The sequence below is a fragment of the Boeremia exigua genome (assembly GCF_020726555.1).
Source record: "Boeremia exigua strain MPI-SDFR-AT-0100 chromosome Unknown C7974scaffold_9, whole genome shotgun sequence".
NCBI lineage: Eukaryota > Fungi > Ascomycota > Dothideomycetes > Pleosporales > Didymellaceae > Boeremia > Boeremia exigua.
In genome coordinates, this window is record NW_025763526.1 from 1464229 (window position 1) to 1490381 (window position 26153).

A 26153-nucleotide genomic window follows, 5' to 3' on the forward strand; every position below is an offset into this window, starting at 1 on the left:
GCTGCTAGCGCCGCGATCAGCACATCTCACAACAGCGCCCGGAGAGCACAGTCTTTATTTTTGTCCCGCACAACCCGTCTATTGGTCAGCCCGCGACCTGGGGGAACCTCACGTCCCTCTGCTGTGATCAGGAGACGACTCCCAGATATGACGTCTGCATTGGGACGTTTCAGACTGCCTGCCCCACCGCTGTTTCTGGGTGCAGGGGCTCTAGGCGCGCTGCTGCTGCTGCGACATGTGTCCAGCTCGTTGCGGACGGACAAGTTTGGATCCCCATCCCCGCAGGACTCTTCCTTGCCGGGGCTCGCGGCACACGAGCTAGACACGCTGCCGTACCCACCAGATGCTCTACCTGGAGCGCGAGATGTGGACTCTCCTTATGGCAGCGTGCGTGTCTACGAGTGGGGACCTGAGGACGGAGACAGGATATTGCTGATCCATGGCATATCGACGCCAAGTGTTGCGTTGACTGATCTGGCGCACAAACTGGTTGGAAAGGGCTGTCGTGTGATGCTGTTTGGTAGGAACACTTCTCTTAGTAACAATGTTGCGGTTGCGTGCGGTCGAGACTGCTCTTGAAGTTGACGTGTTGAGCCTCTCCTTCATCAAGGCTTCATGCACATGGTAGACAACCAGTAAGACCCCAACTAACCACCAACCACCAGACCTCTTCTGCCGCGGCTACTCCTCCGGCCCATCCCCCCACACCCACCGCTACGACTCCGCGCTCTACACCTCCCAAATCCACATCTGCCTCCTCTCCTCGCCCCTCCACTGGTCCACCTTCACCATCATCGGCTACTCCCTAGGCGGCGCCCTGGCCGCAGACTTCACCTCGTACTTCCCGCGCCTGGTGCACGGGCTCGTGCTCGTCGCCCCCGGCGGCTTAATCCGGCGGAGCCACACGACCTGGAAGAGCCGCGTGCTGTACAGCACCTCTGGCGTGCTGCCGGAGCGCTGGATCGAGAGCCTTGTGGCGGCGCGGTTGTGGACTGGTCCAGAGGTCGCGAGGAGTATTGAGCCCGAGGCTGATGCTGTGGAGAATGCTGAGACGAAGACGACGAAGACGAAGACGAGCAGGGGCGATGCTGTGTATGCTTCCTCGCACCATGCTCTGCTTCCGGGCAATCCGTATAGTACTGTAGGCGCGGTGGTTGACTGGCAGATCGAGCAGAATCGGGGATTTGTACCTGCTTTTATCTCGTCTATCCGCTATGCTCCAGTGCATGGGGAGCATGAGAGGTGGAGGGTTCTGGGAAGGAACATCAGTGGAGGTATTGGACGCCTTGAGAAGGTACACATCGTGTTGGGAGAGACAGATCCCATCATTGTGAAGGACGAAGTCATAGAAGATGTGACCGATTGCTTGGGTAAGGCGAATGTGGAATTTGAAGTCGTCGAGGGTGCAGGGCACGAAGTGGCAATTGAGAGAGCGGACGATATCATGCGTGTAGTTGGAAGAGCTCTAACGAGGTGGTGATTGTTGGAGTAGACTGTATAGGAAACATTGTAGATTAAAGACGTCCCACAACAATCTGGCCCTGTCATTCTCTGCCCGCCCACGCTACACATCATCTCGCTCTCTAAATCTCTCCTTCTTCATGCGCCGATTTTTTTCTTGAAGAAGCCTGAGGGTGGAGCACCGTAACGAAGCTACCTACGCCTCGCGAAAGCGCTTTCTTCGGCCTCCGCTGCGGCTGTGACTCCAGTGGGCTATGCAACGTGCACCCTGATCCACGCCTCCAATGAACCCTCCCATGACATCTTGGAGAGTGTAGCCGCCAGCATGGGTACCTAGGGTTGTTGCAAAGACAGCCGCGAGCGAACTCATTGTGTGCATATCAATTGCAGCGGGTCGCTCTATCGTCCACCCGTCTAAGAGGCGTGCGATAAAATCCTCAAGATGATGAAGATTCATGTTGTCCTTTGCCATGCCGAATAGTTTAGCAATTCTACCCAAGGCCCGTGCTGTTGTCGTGTTCAGTGTTAGATTTCTTTCACGGAGCGATGCCGCAATTGTGCTCGTCTTTGCTCCTGGCTCAAACACGTCGAAGTTGAACAGCTCACGACAACCTTCATCTGCGTTGAGATTATCGATCAGCTGGTCAAGCTCGAAAGTCTGCAGTACAGCGTCATGTGCTATGTCGCTCCACGCAAAGTACTCGCCATAGCCTAGCTGTTGTTAGTGTGTAGTTTGGAAATGCTGCATCCAAGACTTACCCTTGTAGCGGGCCCATTGCGCAAGTCCATGGGACTTAAGCCAACGAAATATATCAGCTGCGTGATGCAACTTGTGATCTTCCTGGAGGCTGGCAGCGTCGAGGTCAATAAGGGCAATACGCGGGTGCTGCATGCTTGTCGCATACGATAGTGCCTGCAGGAGCGACTGTAAAGCATTAGTATAACGGGTAGTGAGGTAGTGTATCGTTTCGGGACCTACGCTAGCAGTTGAGATATAAACTGGAGTGGCGCCTTGTTTGCTCAAATGTAGCAAGGTCAAGATTTTGCCAGCCTCTGAGGAATCGTCCAAGGCGATAGGTGCCGGCAATGGACTTGGCCAATTTACAAAGCATTGTGCGACGAATCTTCCGTTAATGAACTTTGTCCTATTTGCAGCGTCCCAGACTCGAAATGCCAGATGCGGTCTCGCAGTCACTGATACCGGTGTTGGCGTCGTGATTTCCTGGACGTATTCAGTAATGGGTTCTGGGCTGGTTGACGCATGCGAGATAATTTCCCACTCTTCATCCGTAGGCGCTCGAATAGCCCTGCCTATCGTCGCAAAGGACTGAGAATCGGTCGAAGCATGGCCCCTGCCGGACGTTTGGTGTGCTCCTACCTTTTCCTCTTGTCTCGCTTTCTTAACTAGGGACTTGTAGATTCTCCTAGTCACAGGAGACTTTGCGTACTTAGCTTTACCAGAAGCAACAAATTCTTCGGTCTTCCGCCTGCGTAGATCGAGTCCGGATGATTTGATCTCTTCTTCAAGAACGTTGCGTATCTCTGTGTAACGACCCTCGGGGTCGTCAAACGGTACTCCATATACGCGACCGTACTCCCGGAAGCAAAGTCCTCCGTACTAAATCAAAAGTTAGGAGTTATCCCAAAGAAAGGAATGGACGACTATACCAAGAGGAGATGACATTCGTACTGGTTGCGTATAATGTGTGGTCGAAGCCCAAGGCCCGTGATAGAATTGAAAAGTTTTGCGAACATTTCCAGTTCTGTCGTACGATCTGGCGCGCAATACCAGCGGTTCAGAATACAAAGTAACTCTCTTTCATCCTGATCCCAACTATGCGAGGGCGCTCGTTCGAGAACTCGAAGGTCTTCGAGTGCTTGCATGTTTGCGCTTCTCGAGGTAGACTTTGTAGGTCGTTTCTTGTTTCTTGCACCGAAGTCTAGTGATCGGACGACACCTTGGTATTTTCTCTGTGATTTCTGTCTTTGAAAATGCTGGCTTGTCCTTCTAGTAACAGTTGCACGTTTGTGTGCAATCTTACGTACAGACGGACAGGGGGTAACTTCCTGAAAATCAGTCCGGTCAGATTCATATCCGACATGGACGTAGTCTTCAGTAGAAACTTCTGAGATCCGACTTGAAGATGATACGGGATCTGGTGTACTAGATTCGAGCAGATCGCTTCCAGCCGCAGCTATAAGTTGGGATAAAAAGCTTCCGGGTGAGTACACAACTGGTACGGCGTCCTCGAAGATCTCGCCACGATCGGTATCCACTAGGGTCTCAGGCGAGGCGAATCTTGTGGATTCAAAGCTGCCTGGCTCTTCTTTTACTTGGACATCCGACCCAATCTCGAGTGAGGGTAAGATGGTATCGCTGACTTGCGACTGTTGAGAATGTAGAGCTGTCTTCAGTTAGTATACAGTTAGAGGATTGCGGTTAGCTACTGCAATAACTGACCTGAGCTTGAATCGAAATCACCCGTGACACTCAGCCGCGACAGCGAGTCCCTTGTCTCATCAACACTGACGCGAGGTGCTGGCATATACACCATAACGCCCGGCTGCGCAGACTGCCATCTCGCCCTTGACCTCATCGTGGAAATATCGAGTAGATAACTTTGTACAATAAGTCAAAGAAGAAACGACCATCGAAAAGCACAGCAGTAGTGCAGACAAATGTTGCAAAATTGCGCGGTGCTGGGGGATGGTTGAGAATGGGTGGTCTTGACTTGCACACGAAAACAGTGCAACGCGTTCGAGCAGACACGCGACGGACTTCAAAGCGCGCGACCGTGCCATCTTGGCGACAGGAGCGCGCACGCGTGGTGAGAGTGAGGATGAAGTGCACCATCCGAGGCACCGTGCTCGAGGTCCATACTGGACGCCATGTCACTGAACAGCGCGAGGGTCTTGTAGAGTCCGAGTCTGGTTTCCACGACTATGAGAGTGTCCTTGGGGGATGCGTTATGTGGCGAGTTACTTGTGGATGCTGGGAATCGTTAGCTGTGGTGTTGGAGCGCTGTGGTGTGCGTACGATACACTCAGATGCGTGGCTTTGTAGCGACATGGCGGTGATATGCTGTGATGCATACTGACGACTGGTCTTGGTTGTTGATGGCTTGTCGAAGCGAGAGTGAGGTGTGAGAGGCATGCAGTGTGGTGGAGGAAAGACATGCAGCGAGTCCATATACACGTGCCAGTCAGGCTACAGCGACGTGTGAATATGCAAACGCCGTGAGCGAATGAGGCGTGAGCGAATGAGGCGTGAGTGAGAAGCACGACAGGAAAAGACGGTGAGAGAGGAACAATGCTTCAAGGTACTGCAGAGTTGTTATGCTAGGTAAGATTGAACGCAAAAAGAGCTCTGCGTTATCGCCAACAGGCAAGTGCATTGCCGTTGCGAAGCAGAGTGTCTATGGTAAAACAAGCAATAGTTCTTCCTCCCACGCTACGTTACATTCGTGATTTTCGTGATTGAACCCTAGTAGGGTAAGGAAATGAAAGCATGCTACGCAGTTGCGACCCCTTTGCGCCTTGTGTGCTGTCGGACTGCGGTCGTGGAATATGTAATGTTTGATGATATATTGCCCTGAGACATGCTTCGAAAAGACGATTTTTTGTGGGGAGGTGCTGGCGGGTAAAGACGCAGCGGTCCTAGAGCAGAGGGAGTGCGATGCTCAGGCCCAGACCGCACCTCGTAGCACATGTGAACGACACGCGGACCTAAAGATGTTGGTGACAGTTCGAATACGATGGGGGTGGTGTGAAAGTGTCGGTGACTGCGCATAAGCGCCGGGCACAAAGGAAGGTCGGGACGCACTTCTGCAGGGGTGGGATGCGAGGCATCGCACTATAAGCCGCATACGCTTCTCAGAGCGTGACTTCTTGTGCAGCGTCGGGGCACGCTCCGCATCTTTTGAACCGAAAAAGCAAAATGCAGCCACACCTCTCCTTTCAGAAGTTTTGCCGGCCCTATTGTCATTTGTGGTCATGTTGTTCGGTGCACTTTTTTCTGACAACCCACTTCTCCCAGAACTTCCGCTGCAGGTTTGTCACTAGTATGCCATCGTCTTCCAGTACTTCTACACTATCCATGTGACCGTTGCAGTTGCACCATGGTACCGAGGCGGGTGTGTCCGGAGACAGCGGCGGGAAATGCAGGTTACCACCCTGTTCAGGTTCGTCCGTACCTGCGTCCGAATCGGAGTCGTCTACCGAGCCGTCACTGACGTATGTTTGGTCTTGGTCGTCCTCGTCGTGGTCGAGTTCGTCCTCGTACGGGTCCCAGTCATCGCTCTCATCGCTGCTGTCGCTTCCAAGCGGGTCATCTGGTACCTCGGCGCCCATGATCCAAGCGTCGTCAAAGTGTTTCGCATAGTCTATCCTCCGAAGACTGACCCATTCCAATCTTGTCATGCTCTCTTGAAGGAACGATAGCACATCCTTCCACCGCTTGCCTTCCTTCAACAGCACATCTCGCAATCTGAAGCCCCGCAAAATGTCTTTGTGTCTTCTGGCAAGACCGATAATCTCATCAGCATCGAGACGCCATGCTTGGATACCAAAAGCTTGCAGCTTCTCCCATTTTACGTTGTGGAAAATTTCTTCCAATGGCAAAGTGAGCGGTCGGTGCGAGGGAAACCCAATATGTACAGCCTCTAAGTTTATCGCAGCTGTGAAAACAGCTTTTGACAGTGATGAGAGATCTCTCATCCGTTGGTCCAGATCTATGCCGTCGTCAAAGTGAAGTTCAAGACACGTAAGTCGTTGCGCGAGCAGCCTCATAGCGGTAGGCGGGTTATCTGCAGCGCCCAAAACGCTTACCGGGCTAAGCATAGGCGATGAAAACCTGGAGCACTGTGATTTTGACGCAATCAGCGCCTCACCTATGGTTTTTGTAGAATGTAGACAAGCTGGCGGCCACTTCAGCTCCACCATCTGGCTGACTTCATCATGTGTCCGGATATATTGCATGAGCATGCCGTCCGCTCGATCCTGAAGTCTCAGTATCTGAACATGTTGAAGGGATGTGAAGGCTGATATGGCCAGTGTCAAAACGCGGGCGTCTTCCCGCGTGCGCACTATATCCTTTTGCTCTTTAACTTTTTGCACAAAATGACTAGCGTCCAGGAGTCCGAGATCGCCTGTCAACGTTGGAAGGAGGTCTTGCACACGTTCTCGCCCTGTAGCAAAGTCAGTGTTGAAACCGGAAGTTGAACAACGGCACAACCTTCTACATAAAAGAATGGCACCATGTAGCTGAACTTCTTCACTCGCGCTGCCAGATGTCGCTGACTTGCGATGTTCTCTAAGCGCTTCAGGCCTCTTCTTGAGAACCTTGTCGTCACTCTAGAGAACTGGTGGATGGCTCCCAAATCAGCGAACTTCCTGCACGTGAGCCTCAAGTCTGCGATAGTCTGAGCTTGATCTGGTTCGACTGGCGGGGGTGGTTTAAAGCTCTCCTGTGATAGATATGCGCGACGGTCCAAGCTGATGAGTTTTTCTGGCTCCGAGGCAACATGCTCGAGGATGATGCGCAGAAGTTCGTCGGCAAGATCGAGGATACCCATGACGACGTGGAGAGACCATCCAGATGTTGGAATGTGAGGTAAGAGCTCCTTGAGGGCACGGGCGCGGGAACTGAAACTAGCAGCGGATATATACCAAAACGAACGTGAACAAAAGGCTCGGGCCGGCACGGCGTGAGATGCAGACGTGGCGGAAAGTAGTGTAAGGATGCAGCGGCAGAGTCCGAGGTCGTTTCAGCAGACTACGTGTTGTGGTGATGTCCGAGGACGCTGCTCTGTCAATCTGTGGGCGCAGGCCAGCCGGAGGGGCACACTCGGGAAAATAAAGGAAGCATGACCTCTCCAGGCTCTCCAGCGGTCAGCTAAGCGTTGCTGAAGGTCGCAGAGGACGACTGGACACAAAACCTGCACCCACACGCATCTAAGCGTGCCCTAACGATGCAGGCAGAATGATTGCCCAATAACGGAGTGCGACTCATACTCAACACAGCTTAAGGCGTCACGTGCCCGACAAGTGATGCGGGCGTCCTGGAAGAAAGGCGGATCCAAGGGAGGACCCGCGAGCGAAAACACGTCGATTCGTCGCTGGACACGGTTGCACGCCGTCCAGGGGTGGATCAGGCTGCGGCAACATGATTCGAGGCGTTTTCGATCCCCACCATATGCGACCATGGCCTTCGAATCAGAGTCTAATGCGTTGCCAACAAAGCGTGCAGCAACAGCGCTTGCGGATGCCAATGACGGCCTCATGTGGCTTGAATTGGGTCATACCACTGCCGTGCACTTGGAAGTCGATCAAACGCATCGTTCAACGAGGTGACGACACTGATGGTCAAATAGCCACGAATAGCGACTACAGCCTTGGAAGGCTGAAGCGTGGAGCACGGCGTGTCTCTGTGAGATTTTCGGCGCTACTAAACGCGGCTCCACGCAGCACCCTCCGTCTCCGTGCACGCGAGATGGGGAGATGACTGCGTTGTCACCGATTGCTTGCATATAATAATCCATGTCGTCGCCCGATGACCGGTCCCGCAACCCATGTCCCGCCCGGATGACATTTGTCGCAGAAGCAAAAGTTTGCAGCGCCGCTCGCAAGTTGAATTACATACGACGAGCGTTCTGACGCAAAACCGAAGCCGGCATGCTGCTTGTCGCCAGTTCAGGAGACGCCACATGCTTGGTACCATCGTACCTTGACACGAAACTTACAGCAGCTGCATATGCCAGTCCACGCTGTCGTGTGGTCCTGAGGTACATGAGGCTGTGTAGCGTTGCACAGGATATGTACCTAGTTCACTGCGCATCCGGTGAGCTATCGAATCTACCACACGCCGAACAACCACACTCCTTGCCTCGACCTGCCTCTCTGACGGACAGGACAAACATCAACGTGGCATATGCGTCATTTGTTTGCACATGCCTGGTCTGCAATCACGCCTTCGCTCTCGGCTTGATGAGCTCACTTCGTTTCCGACGAATCTCTGTGCTGCTCAACTTGCTCTGAAACGTCTCGTCCACGCTGCCTTCTTCGCTGGCGTCGAGGACTGCCACTTCATAGACCTCAAGTGGATCCCATCCTTGCTCCTTGCGCTTCTCGTTGACGGCAGCGCCTCCGCCTCGGGTTTCGAGAGAGAGTGCCAGCGCTGTGATGTCCTTGTCGGTGATGGTAGGCCCGAAGGGATCCGAGATCTCAACATATTTGATGGTCAGGCCAAATGGATAGCTGACATGTACGGCGTGACCGTTGGGCCCTGGCTCGTTGACCTCCTGCATCTGAATACGGCCATCGTCGGGCTGACCAAAATAGACGATGGAGTGTACGAAGTCGTGTGTAGACTCCTGGCGAGCTTTCCAGCTCTCGAGCTGGTCAGCGAACTTCTTGTTCACGAGGAGAGCGTCGCCAGTAATTCCAACCGTAAGAACGCTGGGACTCTCTGTTCGCTGCCGGCGGCCCAGCACAAAGGCGAACATGGTGAGCAGTAGCTTGTGGCCAATGTGAAGATGATCGAACGTGCCTCCTACAGCAACGGAGAGATGCTTCATCGAGTCTGCGAACTGAGTGGTTGCGGCCTCGACAGAGGTGCTGGCATTGAGCACCACGCCGCCCCGGACCTTGGACACTTTGTGGTTTTTGGCCAAAGTCAGGAAACTCTTCAATAACCGCTCGCCCTCCTCACTCTCCACCGAGTATACACAGTTCCAGTCTCTGGCGCTCTTGGCGAGTGTTTGAAGGTCGATCGCCGGGCCCTGCAGCTCTTGCTCGGGCGTAGAGTCTCGCGGCGCGTTTGGGAGCTTGCTGTCCCGGGGGTGCGCCACCAGTAGGACGCGTGCGTCGATGCCCTCAGCGTCCTCTGTGTCAATTGCATCCTTGGCTGCGACGATGCATATCAGCTTGTAGAGATCAGCGACCAGCTGCTGTGTGACGTCGTAGAGCGGTCCGCGTGCTTCCTCGAGACGGCCGTACAGATGCGGACAGGCCAGGGCAATCTCGAGCAGGGCCGGCTCGCGGGCCCGTCGCAGCTCGCGCAGCACGGTGGCGAGGGGCGCGCTGTATGCAGCCTTCAGCGACGCATAGGTGGCGGGCGTCGGGGCAGGCGGCAGCAGCAGCAGGGCGCGGTGCGGGCGTTGGTACAGAGGCGGCATGGCGGCCAGACGTCGCGCCAGGAGCACGCGGGGCACGACAGGCGAAGCAGCAGCAGGGCGGCGGCAGTGTGCTGCAGACAGGCGCATGCGATGGTCACGGCGGCGGCGAGCAGCTGATGACTGGAGCTGGGACTGGAGCTGTGCTGCTGCGGGCTGCGCGGGCGGGAGCTACCATGTCTCTCACGTTGCAGAATAAACGGCGAGCTGAGAACATAAGCCGAGTACCTACACCACACAACAGTAAAGTAGGGGAAATACTAAAGAACTCTATATAAGACTTTTTTTACCTACAATATAGGTAACTCTTAACTGAATTCTAGCTTTAGGTATTATGATAGCTTCAAGTTAAGTATTCTGTAGAGTTGGTAAGCTTAGGGTGTTATCCGCCGTTTCTTCTGAAACTTGAGAGCATGTCATGGGTCCGGGGAGGCTGTGGTGGGGTTTCACGCACGGGTGGACCGAGAGCGCCTGAACCGCGCAGCCCTCTGGCAGGTGCGAGTCCGACGACCACTCTCCCCAGCAGCCCAGTGCTGTTCTCTCGCGGCGCGATGCCGTTCCACCACAGCAACCAGCAGCAGCAGCAGTTCACGCTCGCGGCCGGCCTGGGCCAGGCGGCGCAATTGGGCTCGATCGGGTCGCCCCACGGCAATCTCAGGTACGCGCGCGACGACCAGCGCAGCGCCGGCGCCCGCTGACACAGGCAGAGTGGCCACCGCAGGCACGACGAGCGCCGGTACTGACGCATTTGCTGCCCCCGGCTCGGCCGCGCCCGACGAGCAGCACGCCGCACCGCCCGCCGCCCAGCAGCAGCAGCAGCAGCAGCAGCCGCCGCCGTCGCAGTCGCAGTCGCAGTCGCAGATGTACGGCGGCCCGGCGCCCAACGTCGGCCTCCAGCAGGCCACGCCCCAGGGCGCCCACTACAGCACGCCCGCATCTCTGCCGTCCCTGCCGGGCAGCCTCCAGCCCGCGCAGCGCCCCGGCCCAGCGTCCGCGAACACGGCGCCCTCGGTGCCGACGCAGAACATCGCCAGCAACGCCAACTCGTACACGCTGCCCACGCGCTCCAACACCATCCAGTCGCAGCCCGCCTCCGCCCACACCTACTCGCGCTCGAGCCCCGCCGGCATGGGCCCCGACCAGAAGTACATCCCGTTCTCGAACACCCCTGAGCAGTCCAAGTACGCCGCGACCACGCCCTCGCAGAAGTACTATCCCGCGACCCCCGCCGCCGGTGCCGCGCAGGCGCCGCTGGGCCTGGCTGACATCCGCCCGCGCGCAAACTCGAGCATGGATCCCGAGGGCGGCCTGGGCGCGTCCAACGCCTTCGTCGCCGAGCAGAACAAGACGGCCACCAACAGCAGCTACCTGGCCCCGTGGAGCATCTACGCCTACGACTGGTGCAAGTGGAACGTCCCCGGCGGCAACAGCGCCGGCAAGATGGCCGTCGGCAGCTACATCGAAGACAACCACAACTTCATCCGCATCCTCGACACCCACATCACCCCGCAGCACGACGCCGCCCCGGGCGCTGCGCCCTTTGGCCTCGAGTACAGTGCCATCGCCGAGGCAACCTGCTCCTTCCCCGTCACCCGCATCCTGTGGGAGCCTCCGTCGTCGCAAAAGCAGTCGACTGACCTTCTGGCGACCTCGGGCGACCACTTGCGCCTGTGGTCGCTTCCCCAGCCATCCGGCAACAACCTCAGCAACACCATCTCACGGACGTCATCGGTGAACACCAGAGAGCCTCAGCTGCCTAAGCTCACGCCGCTTGCTCTGCTGTCCAACTCGAAGACACCCGAGCACACCGCACCCCTGACGTCTCTCGACTGGAACACCATGTCGCCCAAGCTCATCATCACCTCCAGCATAGACACGACCTGCACGATATGGGACATCCCAACCCTTACTGCGAAGACGCAGCTGATTGCACACGACAAAGAGGTGTTCGATGTCCGTTTCTGCGCAGGAAGCGTAGACGTGTTTGTGAGCTGTGGCGCTGACGGCAGTGTCCGCATGTTTGACCTTCGAAGTCTGGAGCACAGTACCATCATCTATGAGCCGTCCGATAAGAACAACGACAAAGACAAAGGTCGGCCAAGATCTTGTGAGACCCGAACAACTTACTGACTGATGCAGCAGGCTCCCCAACCGGCCGCATGTCCCCAACAAAAGCTCAGCAGACCATGTCCTATGCGCCTCCCCTTCTCCGCCTCGCTGCTTCACCACACGACTCGCACCTCCTCGCCACCTTTGCTCAAGACTCGAACGTTGTCCGCATTCTCGATGTACGCCAACCGGGGCAGGCGCTCCTTGAGCTGCGCGGCCACTCTGCGGCGTTGAACAGCATTGAGTGGAACCCATCAAGGAGAGGCATGCTCGCTTCTGGTGGCGACGACTCTCTCGTGCTTGTGTGGGACCTCTTGCACGCGAACACCGGCGCTGCAATCAGCAGCGAGCACGCTGCTCCCCCGCAACCCGTTGTTGCGCCACAACCGGCCAATGGTACAGGGGCCCAAAATGTCCCCGTGGGACAAAAGGGTCCATACGCCAGCTGGCGATGTGACTACGAGGTTGGCAACATCAGCTGGGCACCTCAAAGTGCCCTGACTGGGCAGGGTGGCGATTGGGTGGGTGTCGCTGGAGGAAGAGGTGTCTGGGGCGTCAAATTATGATGACGGACAAGGCTTGGTGGCCCTTCACAGCAGATGCCGTTACGATGAGCGATGCAGTGTATGAATGACGAGAACGATCTGTGCTTCGAGCACACTTCTGACGGGTCCAAGGTTACCATCGTCAATGTGCAAAACTGGCGTCTTGGGATTACTCAACCTACATATCGATATGTCTGCAATTAGCGACATGAAAACGCGTATCGCATTTCAGTACTTGGAAATGTCCATACATAACGGCCCTGCGTGAAATTATCAAGTCATGATGATGCCCATCAAATCGTCCAGCCCCACGAACAGTAAGCCAGACCGCGCTGCACACGCGACACTCCGCAGGACGATCTGCGCGTCGAGCCCATCCCCAGTTTTCCATGCAAGACTCCACACTCGATTGTACTTGGCGCATCGAGATGCGTGACGTCAGCTTCGGTCCTGGATTGGCTGCTACGTCCCTGTTGATTTGCTCCCCTTGCATCGATTGATCCAGTCCTGTTCAACTGCAGAAGAAAGAGTAAATGTACGAACAGGCTCGTGCGGTGATTGGTGGCATGATCGAGAAAAGGCCGCGTCCAGCAGACCCTGATCCAACGTTTATGACAAGCTTTTTCGCGATTCGGTCAGAACTCTATATTTGGCTGCCGTTAGCTGCGAACTTCATCTCTAGTCCTCCACATGGTCAAGCGCTACCACACAAGCCCTTTATCGATTGCTAGGGACTGCTGCCTCTCGCACCAAACCCACAGGTGACGTAGCTAGCGGCGATCGTCGGGTCGTGTTCGAGAACGGATTCAACAAAGCACCCTGGAGATGTCATCCCGGCGGTATTGCGCGTACCTTAGAGGGGCTCGCGATCTCGGATCCTTGTGGCACTTTGAACCTCTCGTTTTCCTCTCATGCATTCTGTCGTTCTAGCAAAACTACCCGTAATCTAAGCATCGTGCATAATTTTTTCTTTGCCTGTCGTTCACTCCTGTACAGCGGTTTCACCGCACCCTCACACAACCATGGACCTATCCACACGGCAGAACCAGCCCAGCTCTGGAGACGAGTTTCTGGATCTGATTGCGGATCCATTCTCGACCTCAGTGCGTTGATAGCAGCTTCCTCAATGCCTTGTACGAGTACTAACCCCGTGCGCATAGATCCAGCAGAGCTCCATATACGCCGCTATTGTCTACTCTTTCGTTGTTACGGGTCTCCTCTTCCTCGTCTTCTGCTTCCTGCGCCCACGAAACAACCGCGTCTACGCACCACGAGCGAAACATGCCGATGAGAAGCACCGACCGCTTCCGCTGGACAATGGTCCATTCGATTGGATCAAGGCTGTCACAAAGGCGAAGGAGCAAGACCTCGTGGACAAGATCGGCTTGGACGCCGTTCTTTTCCTTAGGTTTCTGCGCATGATTCGAAACATTTTTGTCGTACTCAGCGTCATTGCTTGCAGCATTCTGATACCCATCAACTTCATCGGGGGGTCGAAATATAGCGACGTTGCGACGCTCACAAAATTTACGCCACAGTACATCTACGGTGGTAACAAGTTCTGGGCGTTCGTCTTCGTAGCGTACCTTTTCCAAGCGACCGTCTGCGGCTTCATTTGGTGGAATTACCGGGCGGTGTTTAGGCTCAGACGTGCATACTTCGAGAGCAAGGAGTACCAGGCCAGTCTGCACTCACGGACATTATTGGTGAGTCGCGTTGCCCATCAAGATGAACACATGTCTAATTGTCTTCAAGCTCACCCACATTCCTCCATCTTCGCGGACTGACGCCGGAATCGTTGAACTGGTCGAATCGGGCAAACAGACAGACGGAGTTCCTAGAGCAGTGGTTGGCCGCAATGTCAAGGATCTGCCTGAGCTCATCGAACAACACGACGAGGCCGTACGCGAACTCGAACAACACCTCGCGAAGTACCTCAGCAATCCAAACCAGCTCCCTGCGAAACGACCCACTTGCAAAGCCAAGAAGGACGACGCATCAACCCATGGAAAGGGGAAAGTTGACGCGATCGACTACCTCACAGACCGCATTACAAGACTCGAGGCTTCCATCAAGGACGTCCGAGAAAGTGTGGACATGCGGAATCCCATGTCCTACGGTTTCGCATCATATGCTCGTATCGAGGATGCGCATGCCGTTGCATACGCCACAAAGAAGAAGGGACCCAAAGGTTGTGACGTCTACCTCGCACCCAAGCCGCACGATCTACTTTGGCAAAATCTCTCAATGAGTCGGAGGATGCGCCGCGCAAGAGCTTTTTGGGACGGTCTGTGGATGGTACTCCTGACAGTCGCTTTCATTGTTCCTAATATCTTGACTTCGGCATTCCTCTCCAACTTCGCGAATCTTGGTCTTGTCTGGAAGGACTTCCAAACCAATCTGAATGCTCACCCAACTGGATGGGCTATTGCACAGGGTATTCTAGCTCCTCTGGTGCAGACTCTGATGTACATGGGCATCCCAGTCATCTTCCGTCGATTGTTCACTCACTCAGGCGATGTTTCGAAGACGTCTCGAGAGCGTCACGTTGCATCGCGTCTCTATGCGTTCTACGTGTTCAACAACCTTGTTGTCTTCTCGGTCTTTGGCTCTGTATGGCGCTTCGTGGCAGCTGTCATTGGGGCCCAGAATCAAGGCGTCTGGGAAGCCATGAAGAGCGGGCAGCCATTCACACAGCTCGTGACTGGATTGTGCAACGTCTCCACTTTCTGGCTTACATGGCAGATGCAAAGGAACTTGGGTGCTGCAATCGATCTGTCGCAAGCCTGGACGTTTGCTTGGTCCTGGATTCAGCGCACCTTCTTTTCTCCCACACCGCGCGAACTGATCGAACTCAGTGCTCCCCAGCCATTCCCCTATGCAGAGTACTACAACAACTATCTGTTCGTTACCACGGTCGGTCTCTGCATGGGATCACTACAGCCTATCATCTTCCCGGTTACTGCTTTCTACGTCGGCATGGACTGCATCTTCAAGAAATACCTCCTACAGTACGTCTTCATCACCAAGACCGAATCCGGGGGCCGCTTCTGGCGCCTTCTCGTCAACCGCCTGCTCTTCGCCATCTTCTTCGGCAACGCCGTCATCGCCCTGGTCGTCGGCGCCAAAGGCGTCGGCAATCAAAACGTCTTCGTCATGGGCAAATTTCTCTACGCCATGGTACCCCTCCCGTTCTTCCTCTTCGGCTTCAAATGGTACTGCAAAAAGTCCTTTGACGACAAGCTGATCTACTACTCGACCCTCCCCGTCTCCGACATGGAACCCGCCAACAACGCCAACCACCCAAAGGCCCGCAAGAGCGACAAAGTCGCCGTCCGCTTCGGCAACCCGGCTATCTACAAAAAACTAATCACCCCAATGGTCCACGCCAAATCCCAACACCTCCTCAAGGAAATCTACAGCGCCCGCGACTCCCCCCTCTTCAACGCGCCCCACCGCCATTCCACCGACCGCGCAAACCCCTCCTCCCTCGCCTATGGCGACGTATACATGGCGGATCTGGGCCCCGACGCCCCCGCCCTGCCCGCCGTAGAAGTCATCGACGAAGCCGACCTAGACTTCGCGCACTTCAAGCGACGCGCTGAGTTCCGCGAGGCCTTTGGCGGCGACGGCGAACTGTACGGCCGGCCCGACGACCTGATCTCGCGGCCGGGCACGCCCAGCACGCTCTCGACCTTCGTGGGCGGCGGCGCGTTCGCGAGTCCCGCGGGCAAGGCGGGGTCGCTGGCGGGCAGCCGCGCGAGCAGTCGCACGCGGCTGGATGAGGAGAGCGATGGGGGGCATAGCTATGCGAAGGGGTATCGGCGGCCGATGGAGGGGGAAGCGGAGGGGGAGCGCGATATGGTCGATGTGTCGATTCCGGGGACGCCGTTGGATGTGGAGGATATGCTGCGGGCGAGTGATAGTCGACAGCCGCTTGTGGAGCGGGGGAGGGACGGGTCGCCCGCGGGAGGGTATTTCAATAGAGGTAGAGGGGGGAGAGAGGATGCGGGGTATCAGCGGGTTCGAGAAGGGTAGGAGAGACGAGCATTAGAGTAGAATATCAGCGCGAGCTGAGTGTTGATTAGCTGTATACGAAGAACAACTGCATCAGTGTCTACTACGCCTTCAATCTGGTCGCTGTGAAGTCAAGTATGCAAGATCCTCTTGCAAAGAACCCAGCTGGTTCGAGACCCGTACGATTCGCAGATGTGGGTTGCTGAGGAGAGGCTAGAGACATGGTGTTGGTGGCAGCCAACTCCTAGCTTGGGTCAAGTACTTTGGTCCACCCGACACGAACGTATATGCGCGCAGTCACATTTCACACCATCAGCATGCAGACTTCACACACATGGCTCAGAAGGCAGTTATATCGACATTTTCTTCTACTTTTGCCCTCTCTCCGGACACTACACATGCGCCCACGCGCCAAAAGTGGCGGCACTCCGCTCATGCCGGTGCAATAAAGAGCGCCAAAGAGCGCCCGGAAACAAACAAACGAGACAAACTGGTGGTAATCCAACGTTCCGTCGCAGAAATGAAGTTAAGGAAATCTGACAAAGATACAAGAGAGTATGACATATCCACCGGGAATCGAGGTATTATACAACGTATCTTGGCCGGCCTTCTGAAATACTAAGAGGGATACGAGGGCGTGCGGTGTGGTGGGTGGTGGATACGGCAACGGCACGATTCGAGCTGGGAGACGCTCGAGTCGAACGTAGGAGCTGCAAAGACGATGATCAGGGTGCGAGCATTTAGGTGCCGGTGGCAGCCTTGTTGACCTGTGTGACAACAACGGCAATAACGACAACAACGATGATGATGAGCAGAACGACGAGCAGGCACCACCACTTCTTGCGGTTCCTGCTGCGGGCCTTCACAATTGCGCCACCGATCTCGTTGTTGGCCTGAACGACGTTGTCGTGGATCTCCTCGCCCTTCTGCTCGATGTTGGCGACGAGAGGCTCCTGCTGCTGCACGATCTGATCAAGGTCCTGGAACAGCTGGGCGAGCTCGACCATCTGGCGCTCGATGTTCTGGATGGCTTCGTGACGCTCCTTGACGTTGCGGAGGGTGGACGAAGCTTGGCCGCGACGGTCGGAGTTAAGCAGCTGCATGGGATGTCAGAAAGGTAGCTAAAAAACAGGTGATTCGGAACTTACAGCTTGCTGGAAGATGGGCGCATCGGGGTCTGCAACAGCTTCCCTGACCTCCTCCTCGGTCGCATCGGGGCGCACAATGCGGTACTGGCGCTCAGCAGCGGCCTGCGAGTCTCGCCTGAAGTCGGCCTCGAGGGTCTGGTACTTGTTGATGGTGGCCTTCAGCCTGCGGTCGACCTTTCCAACCTGTGGCGCGTTCCTGGGGCTGCCAGACTCGGGCTTGCTCTTGATATTCTTGACGCGCGAAACGAGCCCGCGGTAGCCTGTCATAATCTGTGTGCTGAGGTTGTTGATCTCGCCAGAGGGCATGTCTGGGCGAGCCAGCACCTGTCTGAACACGCGCTCCAGGTTGGCGAGCTGGCCGTCGAGGTCGTCGAGGGCGCGGTCGACTTCGCGGCACTCGTTGAGGATAGCATTGGGGTCTGCGCTGCGGGCAGGCTGGTCACCGTAGTTCTGCATCTCTAGCCCAGCTAGGGGTAGTCAGCAGCCTGGTCACGGCGAAAAGGATGCAATTGATACATACGGTCATCGTATTGGCCCTGGGAGTAGTTGTTGTAGCGACCACCTTGAGCGCCATCGTTGCGCTGATCGTACGGGTTCGCGCCGTGGTCGATCTGGTTGTAACCGCTGTTGCCGTACTGCTCGTTCATTTCTGTCAGCTTCGACATGGTAGGAGATCGACAAGCGGGCGGTGCAGAAGCAAGGGTGAGAGGAGAGGGGAAGGCGCATCTGCTCGTGGCAGCGGGGAATGATACTTACACTCATGATGAAACGGGCGCCGTGTGGTGTGTGGATGTGTGTAAGGACCCCTTGAGACAGCCGCACCCAAACAATTTAGAGATTCGACGTGCGAGACAGGGAATGCCGACTGCAGCGAGCAGTGAGGAGTTATGGGCAGGGGCTGAAGGTGTAGAGCAGCGCAATCGCGATGTAAGAGGCAGCGGTCAGCGAAGATATGTTTGAAGTTTCAGTGTCCCCGAGCCGTTTGGATCGTATGGGGCTGAGAGGCCCGTTGCTCACTCCGTCCGCGCCCCAGCCCACAGCTAACCACAACAGGGCTGGCGTGGGCGCGAGTGGACCTGGCCGCAGCTCTCATCAAGCTCACCACAGCACTCTAAAATTGGATCACCCTTTGAAGATGCAGATTGTGCCGACCTTGTGGTGGCGAGATTGCGCACTCGAGCTTTTACTACGCCTCGCTCTATTCCTGCGACTGTGCCTCGTCAGCATTCCTGCACATGTCGACCGCTCGACACGGAGTCGGACTTGACCCCAAACTCACCGCTGCCGCGTTTGCGACCAGGGTCCGCTAGCCCTGCAAGGCTGAGAGCTGCTACAGTCGCTTGATGTTCAGCTCCCCATCTCTGACGCTGCTGGTTGGGCCAGCAAACACTTGCCGCAGATGCGTGCTTCTACACGTGATGCTTTCTGCCCTCCTCTGCACCTTTTTGTAACGAGGCTGGCTGGATTCTGCACTCCTTCTCCACATTCCTACTAGCCTGCTCATGGCTGTGCAGCTAAGCTGTCTTCGATTCTGCTTATGTTTCTGTATGGCATGCGCGTCAGCAGATGATCTGTGATGCTTGACGCGTGTGCTGTTGGCGATCGTTGACGCTCTGCAGAGGGAGAGGGCAGCCGTGTACAAGAGCAACAAGACTGTTGCCTGACCCTCCGCCATTTGCTCTTTCCACAAGTTACGAAGTATTCGTACTGCGTAATCGCGCAGCCCCACTAATGTCAGCCTGGCGAGTGGAGCCGCCCTCGACCATAAGCTTAGAGGCTTTCAACAATAGCAAGTACGAGGTCTGAAAAGTACTCGTGGCTTCATGGAGCTTCGTCGGACCGTCTACTTCAATTAACTACCGTACACCCTTACCTGTGCTGACAAAGAATATCTACCCAAAACTCCTACTCCTCGCCGCAATCCATATGCCTACCATACTAGCTACTGCAACGATGTATGCGCTCACGCCGGACGCACCTTGAATGTCGTTTTCGAGCACTGTCCAAACAACCAGGAACACTAGACTGGCTAGGAAGAGCACAACGAAGAGTACACCAATGACTGTACTGATATCAACTTCCTCCTGAAAATACAGACCCCAGCCCTCAGGTGGAGTTCCGTTTGCCTCATCCAGCCTGCAATGCATCTTCTTTGGTAATTGCTCTAGTATAGAAAAGTCATCCTTGGCTATGCAGTCTGGAGAGTGGAGCATGTGCATCATAAACTCAGGACACACAGGCGGCCAGGTATCGGGTGGACCTGGAGGATTGCAGTCATACTCTCCTGAGCCCATAGGCGGTTTCATCACCTTAAGCCGGGGCGGTATGCACTCGCAGCTGTGGTTGTTGCAGCACGTGTTGTGATGGCGGACCTCTGCCACTCCTCCTTTGCGGAGGCGAAACTGTGTAGCGTCAATGGAGCTGCTGCTGAATTGAACATGATTCCCCACGAACCTTGACAAAGAAGATATTCTGGACGCGCTTCATTGATAGCAGAGCTCTTAATCCGCTATGTTGCCGCTTCAATTGATTTCTGAGAAAGCAGAAAAGTTCCCGATCGGTAATGACTTCTTTCAGGAGGTCTTGGACAACGTTGACATGGTGCTGTGTGCGGTGCATACAGGCCATGAGATACCGTTCTTGTTGCTAAGTAGACAAGCTTGGTCTTGGAGCTGTGGCTGAGTTGGACTTGCTCGAAGCATGGTGTTGGGGCAGACACATTGTTTCCTTCGAAGTCACTGACAATATGGATGACAGACTTCTGCAAGCCGATCGGAGCCAAGCTGGGCATCGGACTGTGTATCTGGTCTCGGTCGAATCTTGGCTATAATCACTGAAAGTGACGTTCAGACATCCAGAACGCTGCATTCGTCTTTGGAGTCTACCAATGCCTTCAGGACGATACTCCTGCACGCGGCTGGAGAAGTGATCGCCACATCTCTGAAGGGTCGTTAGTATACGTTGCCAGCTAAGATGCTTGTAGCCAACATATGGAGTACATATAGTAACTTACACACTGCCATCTAACTCGGATGAGGTTTGATTGTAGGGGCAGTTCTACCAAACCTGCTACTCTGATCAAGGCTTGGTACATCCGATAGATTGAATTCCAAGCAGCTTGGGATTTCTCTCCAGGCTTCTTGATGTCAGAGTCTTTTGATTGAGTCTCGGTGTTGAGTGATCGCGTTTCTTTTGGTATAACGAATAAGGTCAGCCGGTCTCGGAAGGACTGGAAAGCAGCACTTTGGACCAAGAAGTTCCGAAAGACAGCAAGATCCTCAAAGTGGTCTTCGTCAATAGGCTCGATGTGATCCAAATCTTCACCTCCGGGCTGTTCGCGGACCTCAACCTCGTCCGCGCTGTCGTCTTGCCCGTTTACAACCCGCTGCGACACAGTGATAGGCTTACAGTGGCAGTCTTCCACAATGCAATGTGCTACGTATTCGGCTTTCATAGACACAAAGCGGGAAGTAAGCTTCTCTAACTCCTTGTCTGCCTCCAACCTCAGATCTCGTGCCATCCTCCTGAGCAATCTCTCGAGGTTTCGCTGCAGCCTTTGGGGACCAATTAGCTTATCCCCAACAGCCTTCTGATAAAGTTTGATGAGGCCCGTATCTTGTTGAAAGACTTTTTGGAGCTCGATGGTGGCACCTTCCATCTCCACTGCGGTATAACCGCTGAGTGTGGAGAGAAGTGTTGTTGACGAATTGGCGGATTGTATGGACTGACGATCATCTTCATCTTCATCTTCTGTATCATTCATGGTATCATAAACGACAGGTAGAAACGGCGCATAGTCCAATACCTGTTGGCTAACCTCCTCGCCCAAGACCTTGGTTCCAATATACCCTTCTCCTGAACCATCGTGGTGTGCCTGACTCATCTCTATGGACTCTACATCTGTAAAGAATGAGTCCACCTTGTCGGCGCTCTCTAGCTCTGTATCCACTGGTGTTCCATATTTCTCAAGTGCGTTTTCTCCCTGGAATTTGTATCCACGCCAATCGCGGCTATGATTCTGCTCTAAGATCCGTGAGGTGTGACTCGAATGGATGCTACCGAGAAGTGGGTCGCGTTCTTGATCTAAGGAAGAACGATTCATGCTTGCATCATCAGGGTGTAGAATATGCTTGCTGGTGTCTACTACCTGATGGCCAAGCTCGATTTCATTCTTATTCAAACGCCGTGGAGGTTCTTCGCTAGGCCTAGGCTGCATCCGCGAAGGTTGCGGTCGAGCTTGTCTTTCCGACATATGCACAAACGCATCATCGAGAGACCCCGGAGCTTCTGTATCTGAGGAGGATTGAGTCGGTGATCGTGTGTGCGTTTGCTTGAGATTTTTTGAATCTTGAGCAATTTGCTCGTCCTGGAAGCCGATACCATTGTTGGCTCGATCGCTGGTTAGTGTTAACCCTAAATAACCTCCACCACTGTGGCAATACGTATGGCCACACGAACACACATTATTCCAAACCCCGATCGGTCCGTCGCCACACGAGCAGCAATACCAAACAGCGTCGCCGCGATCAACATCTTCCACCGAGCAACCCATGTTGGGCTGACAATTGTGTTATGCAAATCTCGCGGGCTCCCAATCTGCTTACGACTTTGCCGTTAAGAGTCTGCTTAATTTCCTTCGTGTTCAGCTAAACCGATGTCCAGTTACAATCTCAATAGAACAACATGTGACGGAAGGGAGCTGACACACAAAGTTCAGCTAACAAGTACCGAATCCTTGAAAGCATTGAGAAAAACCGAGGAGAGAAGTATGATGGATAGAGCAAGACCGATGAAAGTGTTGTTGTGGGGTCGGCGTAACCAGGCTGAGATGCACAGCCTACATGAGTCCTTCAGAGCGCCAACGCATCAGCAAAATGCGCAAGGGTGGCGCTAGGCTGCCGCTTCACACTAAGGCCGGGTTGTGTGCTGATATTGCTCATAGTGGGCGTCAATTGGCTGTCAAGCGGAAGACGTGACTCTGATGTCGCGGTGGGGTCTCCTTGACGGATGCCATCCACAACTCAGTAGAAGGCACCTTGGTATTCATTGTGGGAGATTTTGCATTCATGCTCTTAGTTTCATCTTCTCTAGAATCTTCACGACCTGCGGCAGCACCTTCTCCACGTTCTCCGAGACTCTTACTGCCTCTCGCCCTGTGTTGCTATCCTCCACGTTGGTGAAGAACGCCTCCTCGCCTCTAGCTCCACCCATGTTCAGTATTCCAATTGGAAGCTCCTGTTCTTTCGCCTTCTTGACCAGCCTCCAGGCGGAGTACGTTGCAAGACTGCTGCCAATAACCAGTAACCTCCCGGCCTCGTCTACAGCCTGCTCAGCAGCAACTTTTGTTAATGCCGGTATGCTCTCTCCGAACATGATTACTGCCGGCTTCAAGACGCCGCCCTCACTACCGTGTTTCCATGCGCCGTCCTGGTCTATCTCGACCTTGAGCGTGCCGCCAGTGGCCTTTTGCGGCGGCGATTGTAGACATGTCGGACATGGTGGGTATCTGAACGTCGTGTACGGCGCGTCTGGCACATCTGCATCTCCGTCTGGGTTGGTCTTCATCCCCTTCTTCCGTCGCTCGTCGGGATTCTCGGAATCAAGTGCGCCAGAAGTCAGCATCTCTTCGAGGAACGTTGCCCATGCTGGATTCAGCTTTGCGAGCTGATCTTGGAACAATCGGCGGTCGTATTCGTTTCGGCATGTTATGCATACGAGATTGCGCAGATAGCCATGGAGCTCCGTGGTGGGGAGATCGGGATGCGCTTTGGGATGGAACGAGTCGACATCTTCCAACCTGTCAGCTCAAGTCATTTGTACGGAGATAGCAGTGCACCTACTTTGTGTGATGACCCTCCCAACAACGCCTAACCGTCCCAAATCTCCACAAGCTGCATGCGCTTTGTTGGGCCTGGCTTTATTCAGGTTTGTCCAACCTAAGAAGCTTCGAGCCCAGTATCTCTTCCTCGCCTCGTGGTTCTCGCAAAACTCGTTATAGTAGATCGGTTTATACGTCTTGTTCTGCGTGTATGTCCCGTTCGGACCTCTGTAATCTGCCAGTCCTGACGCAACACTAATCCCCGCACCAGTCAACAACAACGTCTTTCCATTTTTGATTGGCGAAGTGCCGCGTAGGTATGGCCTGGAGTTGGACAACGAGGGTGATAGAAAGTCAACGAGCGCTGCAATTGCGCCAGATGTCGAGCTTGCGCTTGCAGGTATTATCCTGGGAAGCGGCAGGGGGTCGGTGTAGGGAACGCGGAGAATGGCCATTGCTCGCGCGCGCAAGGGTGGTGTGTGTTGTCACCCATCGTGAGAGTTGTGGATGGCAGTACGTCGTTGAGGCGCGCTCTCAGTGGTGATGTCAGCGGAGGATCTGGAGTCCGTGCGAGATCTGAGATGTCGCGTGGGGATCGAGCCGCAACGGGTACGTGGGCATTAAGTTTGACGTCTTACGTGGGCTGTGGGGGATGTGTGCTGCACGATCTGCCCTTGCTTGTATTATGTAGATCGGAAGTCGTGGCAATTCATGATGGGTGCTCAAACATGAACACTCACTATTCCAGGTTGATTACAGCAGAACTACAGTTGAGGTCTGTGTACAGATTTCTCATATCATACAAATCACCAGTGTCTACCCCTCAAACACACCATGATTCAGTTCGACACCGAAGTCTTTCGCCATGGTCTTCATCTGCTCCTCGAGGATATCCTCTAGCCCCCTCTCAGCCCCAAACGCCTGCTTGATCTTAGACCACCAGAAAACACCGTCGCTCAAAAGCAAAACAATGCGGAACCTCAGATGTTTGACCCAGTTCTTCCACCGCTCGCCTGAGCTCAGCTCCTTGCTCTCGGCTAGCGCGCGACTCGCCCATAGCCCTGTGATCTTCACCCTGTTGACCGGGGAGCCGAGAAACTGATTGTTGCCCTGCACAATGCGCAGGTTGCGGCCGATGAAAATGAGCTCTTGAGGCCACTTCTTGTCGTCTCCGAGAATGGACTTGATCGCATCGCGGCCCTTAACTTGCATATCATACGCGCGCTCTGCTGCGTCCCTGCCTCGAACCCCCTTCTTGATCTCCTCAATGACCCTCTTGTCACCTCCCTGGTACGGGCGCATCAGCGTCGCGCTGGCGAAGATATCGGGATTGTTCGCGCCCCACGACACTGCGATCTCAGAGATGGTGGCGTTGTCGAATGCGAGGAGAGATTTCCAGAACAGAGCGTACTGGTGCCGGAACTCAGGGTTCATGCGGATGTACAGCCCGTGGTCGATGAGGACGACTTCAGGCTGACCCGAGGGTAGGCGCCGGATGAAGATGTTGCCAGGGTGCGGATCGCAGTGTACGAGACCCCAGAGGAACATCTGCGCACTGAAAAGGTCGACGATGGTATTCATCGTAGTTTTTAGACTCACGCCCAGCCCACCCTTGCCGTCTTTGCCCTTCCAAGATTTACGGCTGGGCTTGATGATCTCGTTCTTGGGCGCGTCGGCGGGCACGTCGGGGTCGTATTTCGTGCCTGCAGGAATGGGTGGAAGTTGAACACCTCCTGCACCAGGAGACCCGCGTCGCCAACCGCCGCGCCATTTGTTGGTGATGCCTTCTTTGTCCCACAGACGGACACCTTCAATCCATTCAGCGGTCATGACGCGCTTACTCGAAAGCTCGCGGTAGACTTGAGGAATGTATACCCTACCGTTCAATCGTGGTTCGCCAGCAACAAGACGACGCATTTCCTCGCCGTTGTCTGCCTCGTTTTCAAAATCGGTCTCGAGCATCAGGCGCTCGGAGATGTAGGGTACGAGTGTGTAGACAGGAATGTCAAACCACCAGGTGTATGCCTTGGCAACAACCTTGAACGCCCAAAGATCCCAACCGACTTGCGATGCGATCTCACGCTTCTGTACCTTGATTGCAACCTCCCTGCCGTCTGCGAGACGCGCCCAATGTACCTGCGCAACACTTGCGCTCGCTCGTGCGGTTTTCTCCATGACACCCTTGCCCGGTGTCTGATCGTGCGAAAAGCTTACACCAAACACCTCCTCGACGCTCTTTCCAAAGTCTTCTCGAACCACCTTCTCAACCTCCCACCACTCATTCTGCGGCGCATCATCGAACATTTTCGCAAACATCTTCTGGAACGAAGGCGGCAGAATGGCACTCTGCATAGCGATCGCTTGGCCAATCTTCAGATAAAGACCGCCATTGTAGCGCAGCAGATTGAAGATGCGCTCCGCGTTGCGGTTGTGTACATCTTCGACGCTGTCTGCGAACGGAGGGTGGGGGCGAAAGTTGATTTTGTAGTCGAGGCCGATCACGAGGCCAGTCTTGAAGGTGCGGAGGGATCTGGTCAAAGACGAAGCGTAGACCTGTCTGTCTATGGCGTATCCAACACCAATAAGGGCAGTAGCAGCGGCGAGACGGCGCACCCATTTCCGCTTCGTAAATGGCGGCTTAACTTTGCGAATCCTCGGCTTGGGGAGATCGGCAGGGTTTGGGGGGCGGAGAGGCTCCCATGCTTGCGATTGTATGCGGCGCACGAGGGCCTGTGATGATGGCACCGGGGTGCGATATGGGCGTGCTAGCTGCGAGGCGACATTGCATGCATGTGCTCGTCGCAGAGCGAGCAGGCCATGTATCATGGCTGACGCGACGAGAGGGTCAGCGAGTGAGGCGAGAGCGGAATGTGGGACAGGAGCA

At 55.0% G+C, this 26153-nt stretch overlaps 11 protein-coding genes across 11 annotated transcripts; 3 read left to right on the forward strand and 8 right to left on the reverse strand.

The window, feature by feature from the left end:
- Positions 1–36: 36 nt before the first annotated feature.
- Positions 37–1528, forward strand: C7974DRAFT_399782 (Alpha/Beta hydrolase protein). The gene is made up of 2 exons (XM_046142444.1): positions 37–520; positions 666–1528. The coding sequence occupies exons 1-2, from the start codon at positions 148–150 to the stop codon at positions 1478–1480; spliced, it is 1188 nt and encodes a 395-aa protein (XP_045994939.1). The 5' UTR covers positions 37–147; the 3' UTR covers positions 1481–1528.
- C7974DRAFT_234773 (uncharacterized protein) lies at positions 1448–4149 on the reverse strand. Its single transcript, XM_046137424.1, has 5 exons — positions 3923–4149; positions 3130–3866; positions 2441–3079; positions 2221–2386; positions 1448–2172 (listed from the first exon to the last, which is right to left on the reverse strand). Exons 1-5 carry the CDS (start codon positions 4056–4058, stop codon positions 1658–1660), a joined length of 2193 nt encoding a protein of 730 aa, XP_045994940.1. The 5' UTR covers positions 4059–4149; the 3' UTR covers positions 1448–1657.
- Positions 4150–5381: 1232 nt separating this feature from the next.
- On the reverse strand, positions 5382–7229 carry C7974DRAFT_234787 (uncharacterized protein). Its single transcript, XM_046137425.1, has 2 exons — positions 6695–7229; positions 5382–6647 (listed from the first exon to the last, which is right to left on the reverse strand). Exons 1-2 carry the CDS (start codon positions 7032–7034, stop codon positions 5443–5445), a joined length of 1545 nt encoding a protein of 514 aa, XP_045994941.1. The 5' UTR covers positions 7035–7229; the 3' UTR covers positions 5382–5442.
- A 1194-nt stretch (positions 7230–8423) lies between these two features.
- On the reverse strand, positions 8424–9635 carry C7974DRAFT_316744 (uncharacterized protein; the record flags this gene model as incomplete). Its single annotated transcript, XM_046138574.1, has 1 exon — positions 8424–9635. The coding sequence occupies one exon, from the start codon at positions 9633–9635 to the stop codon at positions 8424–8426; it is 1212 nt and encodes a 403-aa protein (XP_045994942.1).
- Positions 9636–10183: 548 nt separating this feature from the next.
- C7974DRAFT_415674 (WD40-repeat-containing domain protein) lies at positions 10184–12307 on the forward strand (the record flags this gene model as incomplete). The annotated part of the gene is made up of 3 exons (XM_046143916.1): positions 10184–10290; positions 10340–11724; positions 11775–12307. The coding sequence occupies 3 exons, from the start codon at positions 10184–10186 to the stop codon at positions 12305–12307; spliced, it is 2025 nt and encodes a 674-aa protein (XP_045994943.1).
- Positions 12308–13308: 1001 nt separating this feature from the next.
- Positions 13309–16324, forward strand: C7974DRAFT_315765 (uncharacterized protein; the record flags this gene model as incomplete). The annotated part of the gene is made up of 3 exons (XM_046138527.1): positions 13309–13389; positions 13447–13992; positions 14042–16324. 3 exons carry the CDS (start codon positions 13309–13311, stop codon positions 16322–16324), a joined length of 2910 nt encoding a protein of 969 aa, XP_045994944.1.
- Positions 16325–16943: 619 nt separating this feature from the next.
- Positions 16944–18259, reverse strand: C7974DRAFT_234867 (t-SNARE). The gene is made up of 3 exons (XM_046137426.1): positions 17972–18259; positions 17452–17918; positions 16944–17400 (listed from the first exon to the last, which is right to left on the reverse strand). Exons 1-3 carry the CDS (start codon positions 18114–18116, stop codon positions 17044–17046), a joined length of 969 nt encoding a protein of 322 aa, XP_045994945.1. The 5' UTR covers positions 18117–18259; the 3' UTR covers positions 16944–17043.
- A 328-nt stretch (positions 18260–18587) lies between these two features.
- C7974DRAFT_399792 (uncharacterized protein) lies at positions 18588–19271 on the reverse strand. Its single transcript, XM_046142445.1, has one exon. It carries the CDS (start codon positions 19124–19126, stop codon positions 18782–18784), a length of 345 nt encoding a protein of 114 aa, XP_045994946.1. The 5' UTR covers positions 19127–19271; the 3' UTR covers positions 18588–18781.
- A 394-nt stretch (positions 19272–19665) lies between these two features.
- Positions 19666–21934, reverse strand: C7974DRAFT_234926 (uncharacterized protein). The gene is made up of 4 exons (XM_046137429.1): positions 21910–21934; positions 20465–21848; positions 19906–20391; positions 19666–19853 (listed from the first exon to the last, which is right to left on the reverse strand). Exons 2-3 carry the CDS (start codon positions 21701–21703, stop codon positions 20098–20100), a joined length of 1533 nt encoding a protein of 510 aa, XP_045994947.1. The 5' UTR covers positions 21704–21848; positions 21910–21934; the 3' UTR covers positions 19666–19853; positions 19906–20097.
- A 347-nt stretch (positions 21935–22281) lies between these two features.
- Positions 22282–23822, reverse strand: C7974DRAFT_399795 (DHS-like NAD/FAD-binding domain-containing protein). The gene is made up of 2 exons (XM_046142446.1): positions 23292–23822; positions 22282–23240 (listed from the first exon to the last, which is right to left on the reverse strand). Exons 1-2 carry the CDS (start codon positions 23722–23724, stop codon positions 22516–22518), a joined length of 1158 nt encoding a protein of 385 aa, XP_045994948.1. The 5' UTR covers positions 23725–23822; the 3' UTR covers positions 22282–22515.
- Positions 23823–24085: 263 nt separating this feature from the next.
- C7974DRAFT_415679 (ABC1 family-domain-containing protein) lies at positions 24086–26095 on the reverse strand (the record flags this gene model as incomplete). Its single annotated transcript, XM_046143917.1, has 1 exon — positions 24086–26095. One exon carries the CDS (start codon positions 26093–26095, stop codon positions 24086–24088), a length of 2010 nt encoding a protein of 669 aa, XP_045994949.1.
- Between the last annotated feature and the right edge of the window lie 58 nt (positions 26096–26153).

Coding starts and splice junctions, on each gene's coding strand:
- C7974DRAFT_399782 (XM_046142444.1), top strand. CDS start 148: ATGACGTCTGCATTGGGACGTTTCAGACTGCCTGCCCCACCGCTGTTT. Junction 521..665: donor CTGTCGTGTGATGCTGTTTG/GTAGGAACACTT, acceptor ACCAACCACCAG/ACCTCTTCTGCCGCGGCTAC.
- C7974DRAFT_234773 (XM_046137424.1), bottom strand. CDS start 4,058: ATGAGGTCAAGGGCGAGATGGCAGTCTGCGCAGCCGGGCGTTATGGTG. Junction 3,867..3,922: donor TGATTTCGATTCAAGCTCAG/GTCAGTTATTGC, acceptor AACTGAAGACAG/CTCTACATTCTCAACAGTCG. Junction 2,173..2,220: donor GCAATGGGCCCGCTACAAGG/GTAAGTCTTGGA, acceptor AACAACAGCTAG/GCTATGGCGAGTACTTTGCG.
- C7974DRAFT_234787 (XM_046137425.1), bottom strand. CDS start 7,034: ATGGGTATCCTCGATCTTGCCGACGAACTTCTGCGCATCATCCTCGAG. Junction 6,648..6,694: donor GCCATTCTTTTATGTAGAAG/GTTGTGCCGTTG, acceptor ACTTTGCTACAG/GGCGAGAACGTGTGCAAGAC.
- C7974DRAFT_234867 (XM_046137426.1), bottom strand. CDS start 18,116: ATGTCGAAGCTGACAGAAATGAACGAGCAGTACGGCAACAGCGGTTAC. Junction 17,919..17,971: donor CCAGGGCCAATACGATGACC/GTATGTATCAAT, acceptor GACTACCCCTAG/CTGGGCTAGAGATGCAGAAC. Junction 17,401..17,451: donor CGCCCATCTTCCAGCAAGCT/GTAAGTTCCGAA, acceptor CATCCCATGCAG/CTGCTTAACTCCGACCGTCG.
- C7974DRAFT_399792 (XM_046142445.1), bottom strand. CDS start 19,126: ATGGCGGAGGGTCAGGCAACAGTCTTGTTGCTCTTGTACACGGCTGCC.
- C7974DRAFT_234926 (XM_046137429.1), bottom strand. CDS start 21,703: ATGTCGGAAAGACAAGCTCGACCGCAACCTTCGCGGATGCAGCCTAGG. Junction 20,392..20,464: donor TCCGAGTTAGATGGCAGTGT/GTAAGTTACTAT, acceptor ACGACCCTTCAG/AGATGTGGCGATCACTTCTC.
- C7974DRAFT_399795 (XM_046142446.1), bottom strand. CDS start 23,724: ATGGCCATTCTCCGCGTTCCCTACACCGACCCCCTGCCGCTTCCCAGG. Junction 23,241..23,291: donor TGGGAGGGTCATCACACAAA/GTAGGTGCACTG, acceptor ACAGGTTGGAAG/ATGTCGACTCGTTCCATCCC.